This window comes from Sinocyclocheilus anshuiensis, unplaced genomic scaffold (genome assembly GCF_001515605.1).
Source record: "Sinocyclocheilus anshuiensis isolate Anshui unplaced genomic scaffold, SAMN03320099.WGS_v1.1 scaffold288, whole genome shotgun sequence".
NCBI classification, from domain to species: Eukaryota; Metazoa; Chordata; class Actinopteri; order Cypriniformes; family Cyprinidae; genus Sinocyclocheilus; species Sinocyclocheilus anshuiensis.
This window is the reverse complement of record NW_015558570.1, coordinates 458,966-470,872: the sequence shown is the minus strand read 5'-3', so window position 1 is coordinate 470,872 and position 11,907 is coordinate 458,966. Positions and strand designations below refer to the sequence as shown.

The 11,907-nt window shown below is 39.4% G+C and overlaps 1 protein-coding gene across 1 annotated transcript in view; it reads right to left on the bottom strand.

Annotated features, from left to right (window-relative positions):
• Positions 1–563: 563 nt before the first annotated feature.
• The window catches only part of LOC107679581 (POC1 centriolar protein homolog B-like), a 33,063-nt gene continuing 21,719 nt past the window's right edge, over positions 564–11,907 (bottom strand). The window contains exons 10-11 of the mRNA XM_016475169.1: positions 1,401–1,616; positions 564–1,082 (exon numbers count right to left, since the gene is read on the bottom strand). Of these exons, the coding sequence (XP_016330655.1) occupies positions 945–1,082; positions 1,401–1,616 (354 nt within the window). The 3' untranslated portion in view covers positions 564–944. The remainder of the gene's footprint in view (positions 1,083–1,400; positions 1,617–11,907) is intronic.

The following is an 11,907-nucleotide window of genomic DNA, read 5'->3' as shown; positions in this document are numbered from 1 at the left end:
CATATAAAGAGGATAATAAAATAACTTATGAGAAAGGGTCATAGGTAATCAGCCAGAGTGGTTTGTAACATCACACTCTGAATGGTTAAAAATGGTTTTTAATCATCTGTCCACTGTAATGGACATCACTAATCCTCAATGATGTGACCCTAGAAAATATACTTCATAAAGCGTGACCGCCACATCTTTTTTTTCCCTTGGGAAACTGGTCTAAATGATTTGTTTTCACCGCCGTTGGATGCATTGTTTTTATGTAAGGCTGTTGGGAAGAGTTTAGCAGAGCTGCTGCACACAGACGCATGCGGTACACAAAGCAAACAAGAACCGCTGGGCCCTTCTGTCGATTGGCTCCCTGCTTCCACCTGACCTCCAACCAGAGGAAAGCCACAAGGCTGAGGCTGATTGAGAGAGAGTAAACAAGGCTGTGAGTGTCTCTGAGGACACTTATTCGGCCTTACATGCACAAACCATTCATGCTGCCTGGGACTTAGTCACGCCAGAGACTTAAGATGTAATTCATTCATAATGGTCTATATTTACATAATACATGTGATGCAGCAGACACAAACCAATCTGGATACTGTAAAAATCTGTGCATGTTTGTCTGTTCTATCAGTCTCTTTTCTGATATGTCTTGCTCGCTGCTGTCAAAACATGACCAGGATGTTGTCTAAGCTGCAGCTGTCCTCGGCTCTTACCATTACTTTTTTTTTGGGTGAGCATGCTGTATGATCCCTCAAATCCCCCTCCTGCCCTTCCCTCATACTGCTTTGTGTCTTTTCATCTTGTGTTCTTTTTTTTGCATTGTTAAGTCCAATGTTCTCATTCGGAATGACACAGCTGGATGTCTTTAAACTAAAATAAAAAAAAGAGAAGAATTTGGCGTGTCCCTCTCTGCAGGCCAGAGGAAATTACCACTGAAGTGAGGACCACCTGGGTATCCCTCACACAGACGGTCCCATGGCTTCCTCGTCAGATCCATCCACTTGTTGTGTCTGTTGCAGAAGCAGGACCTGGTTGTCAAGGCATGTCCTCAGTTTGTCTTCGGTCAGCGTAAGACGCTCTTCGAGGACGGCAACGGTCTGAGAAAAGAGAACCAACAGTTAAAGTCACATTTTACTGACAAAAAAGGTCCACTGTTTATTGTCAATAGTGTAGCAATGTATGAAGCACAGCTCGCACAGAAATCACTTTCTGTTGGTCAATGCAGTTAATTTGCGTGACCAACTTGAACTCGCTGCGAAATCTGCATGAGGAAATCTATTGCCCTTACACAAAATTCCAGATTGTGAAGATTCCTAATGTAATGATTGGATCTGACTTGAAAAACAAAATACATCTGATATGATTTGCTCTGTAGATCTAGGAAAACAGGATTATTCGACCTAAAAGCAGTTCACCTGGGTCAGGAAGTCCAACTGCCGCACAATGTTCTCCAGATTGCTAGTAAGGCTTGATGGGATACCCGAGCGCTCCTCTCTAGATGTTGTCATGTCGCCAGCAAGCCTTTCTTGTTGGTCTTCATCCTCCTCTTCTCTGGGTCGCGTATGAGTCCGACCTGGACCTGAGATGGGCTGATCTCTGCAGCTTGTTGCACTGTCATGGCTTCTTACATCCTGAGGAATGAGGGGACCAAAATTAAAAGATCTGTTATCATTTACTCATGACGTTCCAAATCTGTATGACATTCTTTCTTCTGTGGAACACAAAAAGAGATGTTTAGCAGAATGTCCCAGGTGCTCTTTTAACAATAAACACCTCAAAATTGGTAACATTTTTGGGCTGATCCTCGCTCAAAGCTATTTCATGGCTTCATAAGACTTTTAAGGACTACTTTTAGGGTACTTTTTGTAGTTTTTGGAGCTTGAAAACATTGGTCCCCATTCACTTTCATTGTATGTAGTGAAGCACCAAAATGAATATTTTTACAGAAACACCGGTTTCAGTTGAATCTTTTCACTTGCCTACAATTCAGTGCATTACTTTTACTATTTACATTTACTATTTTATGTAATAACTTCTCTTTTTGTATTCCATGCATGAAAAGTTCATATGGGTTTGGAATGACATTTGGGTCATTCCATGTCATGTTTATCTTTCTTTAGAAAAAATATTAGCAAAATCAAAAATTTGAGCTGGGGAAGTTTCTGAAATTTGGTTGATTTGACACGGAATGACCCATTTTATTTTTCAGGTTCACTGTGGTACACATATTAGATCAACAGGAAAAAAGTACAAATTCCACATCAACATCATCTTTTTGCTAATAAGATATGATGGAAACATGGAATCAATACATGGGCCTCTGAACCGATCATGCATACAACCAAAATCCTGACCCGCTCTAGAACAGAGACAAAAAACGATGAGGAGGAGGGGAAGGTCATACATTCCTGCCCTAATGCAGGAAGAAAATCGAATGCAGCCCCTTACTTCCTGTGCAGTGTCCTGACTTCAAAGCTCAGGTATGAGAGACAGCATCACGGCCTAGGAAGGGAGGGGAGGAGGTGAACAAAGCTGTCAGTGTGTGGAAGGGTCCGTTCTGGGGTCCTCCGGCACCCCCCAGCCACATCTGGGCAACATCTGCTAGACTCATTTACATGCTTCATGCTCAGACCTCACTCAAGCTACGATCCAAACCTTGTATCTTCTTCTGTACATTCTGCATTTAGGTTCTTTGTGGAAAACAGTCCTTGGAAAATAACGTCTGTGCTAGTAGCAGTGTGTCATTTAAAATCACTAGAAATGTGAGGGTCTACATGTATTCACGATTTTAAGGTTCAAACCAGAAAAACTCAAATCTTTGGGTCTAACTACGGATGGGAATCATAAAAGTTCTGGCTCAGATTGCTTTTTACAAGATCAGTGACATGTATTTACAAAGATAGGGTGAATTTTAATTCATTTATTACTCATAAAGAAAAAACATTTGAAAAAAAAAAAGCAACTTCATTGCATGGATGATATTGTTCACAATAAAATCAATAACATGCATTTAGAAAATAGATAGGGTGAATTTTCATTTCATGCTGAAAATATGCAATTTCATTGCCAAACAATCAGATCATGTATGAACAGGACCTTTTCAAAAATACCGGTAAATTAATTCTGGCAATTTACCGGTATGAGAAGTTGTAACATTATTACCAGTAAATTACCGGTAATGTGCTCTGTGTGAATGCAGAACAAGATGCGCTCATTGCGCTGACGCGAGACATCTACTCTGGGCCAAATATAACATTCTGACACAGATGAAGCATTTACTCTGCGCTGTGTAGTTTGGTTTGAAGTCGTTTACACTACTCCAGTGTTTTCGACCCTTAAATACAGAGACTTTAGAAAATGCTGCAGACCCCATTTTGGTTTGAAAAATCCGGGTTTGCGTTTCAGTGTAAATGGACCAAAACAGAGACTTTTGAAAACGATGGCGTGGCTGCCCACATTCGCTCTGCGTATCCTTGACAACCGTGTAAACAATAACATCATGCTCTTTGTTGTGCCTACATGAATGCTCAAGTGACATGACTTTTCGGTTGTGTAGAGTTGATGGAGAACATTTCTGAAACGCAGTGAAAATGCAAGTGTAAACGAGGATAGTTTTAATTTTAAAACGCCGTTTTAGAACGAACACGCACTAGTGTAAACAGGGCCTAAAGGTCCTTTCCGGGCTAATGATTTCACATAATTTCCCAGTATTTTGGAACTGATGTGTGAATGGTGCTTTACTGGTAAAAAGACAGAACGTTGTTGCCTGTGTGAACAGCGCATTTTTGTATTTAACGGTAAAGTCATTCCGGTAATTTTATGGTAATTTACTGGTATTACTGTGTGAAAGGGGCTAATAACTAGACTGATTTAAGTTTTACAGTTAAAGCTGTATGTTTTTGAATCACTAAAATTAACCAAGCAGTAGTCCATATGGACACAGACCAAATCAGACAAGAAAAGCAATTATATGATTTTCTAGGGCTTTCTAGGAAAAATCAGAGGTAACCTTTTCAAAGCAGTAACAGCTCTAACATTAGAGCTTTGTTTTGTCATATCTAAGCACACATAATGCTGCCTTGCCAAAGCAGAAAGGTCAGATTTGGCCAAGTGTTTCTTACTCAATGATCTCAGGTTGGGCAAGAAACTAGCCTGTGTTGCAGGGTGAATGAGTGACCTCTTCCTGATTGCTTCACCAGTTGCCATGACAACAGTGTACCTGTGGTTGCACTGAGTTACACTCATTCTGTTCCTTTGGTGACAGTGCAAGCGATATGTGAAGAGAAGAATATGGCTGCCTTCAATCTCTCCTGAGAATGTGCACCTTATTAACAACTGTTGTGTTCAGTCAAAAACAGTGTTGCAGTCTGAAGTGGGCACAGGTGGGTCATTACAGTTTGAACATATTCATTCAGCTCCGAGGCCAAACTGAGGGTCTTTATGCCAGCGCAGATATAATTTATGTCAACAGGTTTGCTGGCCGCTAAGCAGGTACTTCATTGGGCCATTGGGAATATTTATGAGCTCCCTCAACAACACTGAAACCCCCCAACAACTCTTTGAAATATCACTCTGTTACTCACTGAACACTCGGGAAATGGAGCATAATGACTGGATACTTGACAAGATCAGAGCAGCCGCTGAAGTCGTGTCTGGTCGGATACTCATTAAGAAATGGGAAGACACCTTCTCAACGCCCTCCTCACAAGCGCTAATATTAGAATGATGTGTCCATGCTGGTGAAAGAAATGTCAAATCGTCCTTCATTTGATGTAGCGCATGCTTTTCCTCAAGGATGGAATTGAAAGTCCAAAAACGGTTAGTTTTTATTTTTATAAATCATATGCGCCTCCTCTCACTGCCACTAAACCACTGACTGATCTAGTCTTGTGGCAGAACATATTTGTCCTTGTCACAGGATGCCATGTAATACCATTAAAGTGTGCTGTCTTGTACAAGAAAATGCTTATTGATATCAAAGGAGGCACTGGCTCTTTGACCTGCTAGCTTTTTCATACCCCCATGTCATTTTCAGTACTCCTACTCCATCTCTCTTTCCTTTAACGGTCTTTCTGTAGATCAGAGGTTGGTTTCTGCTGTGTGAAGTATCTGTTAAAGGCTGGCTAATGGGGTTTAAGCTAGTATCTGGCTCCAGTCACTGGACGGATAAAGTTTCATATTAGCGTGCACATGTCCTATGCTTCCTGCATTATTAACAGGGCTGATAGTATTAAAGTTGGGAAGGAAATGTGAGCTAAACCCACTTATTTCACCATTTCACTAGCACAGTATCATAGAATCTGAGAGATGAAGGCCAAATGTAAAGAGTTACTCACCTAGTTTGTGAGATAATCTGTAAATCTGAAATGGAAAATGAAATCAGGGCTCTACAGTGCGACCGAAAACTACTGCATGCGACTATTAAAAGAATATTTAGGAGCACCAGTGCGACTGACCAGATCAGCATATTTGATCAGGGGAGCTTCAAAGGTTTCTACTTACAACCTGTTTTTGCAGCATTGAGTACTGTATCACAAAGTATCTCTTGATTACTTGAACACAATGTTAATCAGAAATCCACTCACTGCTCAAAGTTTTGACACATTGTGACACAAGTGCTCCTAAAAAGAAAAGTAAGCGTAGAGCTCTGGAAATGCGACTCAATAAGACTCAAATTTAAGACTCTCAAACTTTAACTTTGAAGCAACTTTAAAAAAATGCAATTTCATATTTGTTGCAATTTAAAAAATTGCCTAAAAATGCTTTTGTTCAGTGTTTTAACTGAATGACTTTTCCTGTGCTGATTTAGCAGATAATGGATAAACTATTACTTTAAAAGAGCATAATATTAAAGATTTTAAAAGACAGTATTATTTCTATTTTAATGATTTTACTTTTTTAAACCTAAAACACTCTCTTAATGCTCAATGAAATTCCCAAAAAATACTAATAATTTACAACTAATAAGAAATATTAGAAACGTTAATATTAATTTGTGGGGAAAAAAAATTATATATAAAATACTGTATACATACTTTACATATTAACTTGCGCATAATCTATAAAAAATTTATAAAAATGTACATTGCACAAATATCTTAGAATATTATATATTTTACAATATTACAAAGTTAATATTATTTGCAACTGGCTTATGTGTGTGTGTGTGTGTTTGTGTATATATGTATATATACGTATACGTATACGCATGCATGCACACAAACACACACACACACACACACACACGTTTATTCTTTCTACAGGCTTATACTTTAAGCATGTAGAACATATCCGCGTTTATGTGTAGGCTACTCAATATTGGTCAGTCGTGACTCGTATCCGACATGAAGGATCGGTGATTGAAACCGTGACCGGAAACATCATCAGGTTAAATGAACAAAAGACGATACGCGTTCATACAGTTTACTTTATTTGTATGTTTCACTGATATAAAATGACCCCTGAGTTGTTAGAAAATAAACGCATACTGACATCACTGCTAGATGTCTTAAGGATACGATGAACCGGTTCATTGAACCGAACTGAAAAGATTTGATTCGCGGAAATGAATTGGACTTTGCATCACTAACAGAGATCACAAAAAAGGTGGTTTGTAACATCACAACACGGAAGGAGCGCATACTTTACAAAAAGCATGGAAATGTGAGTCTTTTTATATAGGGCATCTGAGCATGCATATAATCAGAAGTCCAACGATTTAGAGCGCTGTCATGTATGTGTATTTTAGGATATGGACCCCCGGTGGCCATGTTTGAAGTCTGAGGTGCATGCTGGGTATTGTAGTTCCCTGACCTGAAAGTCTACAACGTTTGAATGAGGTATTAGTTTCACACGTTCAGTTTAACACCTTTGTATAAACAAAAACAAAAAGAATTGTCAAAACATATTTAGACTAAACAATTATATTCAAGAATAATACAATATGCATATGCTAAAACAGGCTTGATGTGTATGTTGTAATGGAGCAAGCGTGTTATGTTATGCTATCTTGTGAAGTGTTAGGCGTTAGGATTCGTGTGTTCTTGAAACCAAATAATTGTCTTTATCTTAAGAAAAACTGCGGCGCTATAATACATTTTCTGCTATGACTGTACTTGTTACGATGCTTCAAATCGGGTCTGGCTTGTTTTTTGTGCGCACTCTGTATGATTTATAAGCGTTTTGAAAAATGGGGACATGGGGTATTGTCCTTATAAGTCACCTTCTCCTTGTAATACCTGTCATACCCATGTCATTATACAAATTTTTGTCCTCATATGTCACAAAAACTCTCGCGCGCACACACACACACACAGACACACACACACAAACACCCACATTTCAGCCAGTGAATGATAAGCCGGTTACATTACAGTCTGGATAGTCCATCATAGTTAAAAATCACTGCACCGCTATGTCATGTTATCATATCTGCACATATCCTATTTCAATGATTACGATGACGGCTATTTTTGCAAGCCAACTCTGACACTTCTTTATGATTTGACCCCTCATGCTGGCTGGACTAGTGGAAAAGTGAAACCAACACTTGTTACTTCTGAATGTAGGCCACATCCTGTCAGGGGACAGAGACCACAGCTGCCTGCAGCACCATGAGCTTCACACAGGAGGTCAGGTGACGGGTGAAGACCAAAGAGGACCCACTTTTGCTTTGGTGTGCTTCGGTGCTTAGGGAATGGGCTTTGAAATGGGTCTTTGTCCCTAAATGAGGAAAACACACTTCTGAGACAAACACACACACACACAGACGCAAACCCTGACCCTGGGCTTCAAAAGCAGAGCTGTTTGGTTAGTCCTCCAGATTAAAAGATACTATACAAAGCTGTACTGAAAGATTGGAATATCAGAGATGGCTCCCGCACGTTATGGTAGGGGAAGCAGACGCTTCCTTTTTCCCTCTCCGTCTGTTCTCGCATCAAACCACTCTTCGCTCGCCCACACGCTGGCTTCAGGGTAGATAAATATCCGTTTTCAGAGATACCACAGAACTGCAGCATTTTATAACCAGCTCTGTGACTATGTGGTTATGTCACATTTTGATTGTGACTGAAGTGTATGCCCTCATCGGGAACAGCACACAACCAAACACTGCAATAAAACCCGCAGATCTCTGTCAGTACCCTCTCATCCGCTCTGCATGCGCTGTGTTCACAATGAGTGCCCATACTACCAGTGACCTGAAACTACTAAATGTCAAGTCCACAGGATATGATATAACTCGCTTATGCAAACCAAGCTGCACTGATGAACCTGCTTCATCAATCTGGAATAAAAGCGATGGATTTAAAAACAAACAGACAGAATTATGTAATATTATTAGGGGATTCTTTGTAATTCATTACATTAGAATCAAGAGTGTGAATTCGTCCTCATTTGAAGAAAAGGGGGATCCCTCTACAAAAACGGGCAAAGAGGGACGACGAATGCTGCATTCTGACCCAGTTCCTATCAGAGGCACAGTTTCAGATCCCACAGACTGGATGAGTCATCAGGCGCATCTGCACACACACACCTAAATGGTTCCAAGTGCCCCAAAATCTGGTTGAAGGAATCACAAAACCAAAACGTATGGAAAATAAAAATAAAATGTTTATAGGAAATATATATATATATATATTTTTAGAAAAAATTGAGGGCATGTCCTTGTGGTGATTGGGCATCAAGAAGGTTGGGTGACATTGACGTGAGGGAAGGCAGTCATCAGGGCCGTCCTTTGGGGGGTGCAACTTGCAACATGCTTGAGGGGGCCCCGCAGCGAACAGACCGAGGAGGACAGCATGCATTTGTGCTTACTGTCACTTTTGATCAATTTAAAGCAGCTGAATAGTCTTTTGTTCTTACAAAACAAAAATATTTTACTGACCCCAAAGTTTAAATGTTTTCCTTTGAAAGAAATTAATACTCATACTTGATCTAAGCCTGAGAATCAGTTTTAGCTTTGCTGTTTTCCACAAAGAATATGAAGAGTACAGTAAAGCGACCAAGTTCCTGGAAACCATGTCCATCATTTCCCTATCCAGCACGTTCTAGAGCATTCAAACAATTCTATTAATTTTACACTCAAGAGCCTGTGATTCATGGTGCTCACCAGAGTCGTGATGGAAAAATTCAGCATTAAATAACTTTGCGAGAGAGACCAAAGTTCGTTGCACGCCGCCTGAAATGCTTGTTTTGTCTGGGACACGGCTCCTTTTGTTACGGTTTGTGCCCTGTTGCCTGGAATGCAGGCAAGGTTAAACATACTGCAAACAGGCTGTGTTGTAGGTGGTGGTGGTGTCAACTGAGGATGTGTAGGAGGAAATTTAGCCCCTCGGAGTAGGCACAGATGAGTCACTGCGAGAAAACTGAAGGTTAAGTCTTGAAGGTGCAGTTTATTTTAATTTGCCAGAACAAAGACACAAACAGAAATTCGTTTACTATCCTCGGGTAAAATGCCACTGTAGGAGTGGATAAAAATATAGATCTTAAAAACAGGCTTTGCATGACACACAGTCGGCCTCAGTGTTGGGCAAACTCATAAAATTAAGCTAGCTAAGCTATAAATTATCGTTTACACAAAGTAGTTGGGTACAGTACAAGCTTTAAAGGGATAGTTCACCCAAAAATGAAAATTCTGTCATTAATTACTCACCCTCATGTACTGCTGTCTATGCAGGGTCAGACAGCTCTCAGATTCCATCAAAAATATCTTAATTTGTGTTCCGAAGATGAACGAAGGTCTTACAGGTTTGAAACGACATGAGGGTGAGTAATTAATGACAGAATTTTAATTTTTGGGTGAACTAACCCTTTAAGACAAAAACATGCTAAATGCTACAATTGGGCTTCTTTTTGATAAATATGAAACATTAATTCAGAAAGTGTTTCTAATAAAGGCTATTTTTATTCAGACTAAAACTCGTTTGACCAATTCATTGAAAACAATCAACATTCAAAAAGAATGATTAGTTCATGAATAGCACATTCGTGTTTCTCAATCTAAAAAGAAAATACAAATTGTCATAGAAAACATAACGTTGCAGCAACATTGTCAATGCTACCTAATCAATGTAATAAAATGAATTAAAAAGCAGAAAGCTGCAAAGGCTAGTTCAGTGTACCGTTTAAACTCTACAGTCTATGGCAGAGAATAGTGTTTGTCTCAGGTCAGCTCACTGTGGTGCTGTTCGTAGTAGATACAAATTGATGCTCATTGTGGCAGCTGTAATGTTTCAAAGCAGGAAACCATTAACATGGCATTACGCTGCGGATGGAGGGCAGGAAATTAAATTCGGCTGTCTTTGAGTAACTGATGTCACAGTTCTCCCTGTGGGTAAATGATTATTACTGCCTTCCGCTGGCTAAGAGCACCGTAGATGTGGGTCATGCAGGAATGGGGAAAACAGAGAGAGGTATGGTGAGTTTGAGTCTGAATGATTCACTAATCAGACTGATTCAGTTCTCAAGTTCAACTCACTGAATCAACGGTTTACAGTTACCTGGATTCAAAGAAAAGTTATTAACAATTTAAACTTCAGTCTGTTTGTCACACAAAGCTATTGAATGGCTTAAAGGGTTAGTTCACCCAAAAATGAAAATTCTGTCATTAATAACTCACCCTCATGTCGTTTCAAACCCGTAAGACCTTCGTTCATCTTCGGAACACAAATTAAGATATTTTTGATGGAATCTGAGAGCTGTCTGACCCTGCATAGACGGCAACGCAACTGAAATGTTCCCAAGTCCAGAAACGTAGCAAGGAGATCTGTAAAATAATCCATGTGACATCAGGGGTTCAACCATAATTATACAAAGCTACGAGAATACTTTTTGTGCACAAAAGAAAAAGAAAAAAAGACTTTATTCAACAATTCGTCTCCTCCGCATCACCCTGTAAACAACGTATGCTGTTCTGTGTCAGCTGCGTCACACGGATACGCTGTTTCCATTCAGATCAAATCACAACAACGTAGAAAACAGATCTTGCGTGACGCAGCTGACACAGAACAGCATACGCTGTTTACATCCAGCGGATATTCTCCAAAATGACATCAGGGTGATGCGGAGGAGACTAATTTTTTTTTCTTTTGTGCACAAAAAGTATTCTCGTAGCTTCGTATAATTACGGTTGAACCCCTGATGTCACATGGATTATTTTACAGATCTCCTTGCTATGTTTCTGGACTTGGGAACATTTCAGTTGCGTTGCTGTCTATGGAGGGTCAGACAGCTCTCAGATTCCATCAAAAATATCTTCATTTTTGTTCCGAAGATGAACGAAGGTCTTACGGGTTTGAAACGACATGAGGGTGAGTAATTAATGACAGAATTTTCATTTTTGGGTGAACTAACCCTTTAAGAAGACTTGGAAAATTGCCACACGAGTTGCACAGACTGCTTTCCTGATACGTTTAGCTTCCTGTGCTATCCCTGTCACCACGTCGATCTTTTGCTATCTGTCTAGAAGTCAAACAAGAAGAAGGGAAATTTAAAATGTAAAATTTTATATTCATATTTTATGAGACATATTTTTCCAAAATAAATGAATAAAAAAACTAAAAACAATTATACTATATAAGAAAAATGTTAAATATAAAAAATATTTCCTCATATTTAAAAAAATAAAATACAGACACACAATAAATGATCTTATATATAAATATACATACAATATACAATACAATTATATAAATATTTAATATCACACACACACACACACACACACACACACACACACACACTGTATGTGACTACAGACTACACACACACACACTGTATGTGACTTAATGACTACAGACCAGTGGCTCTAACGTCTGTGGTCATGAAATCTTTTGAAAAACTGGTGCTGGCCCACCTGAAGGACATCACTGGACCCTTGCTGGATCCTCTTCAGTTTGCCTACAGAGCAAACAGGTCTGTGGA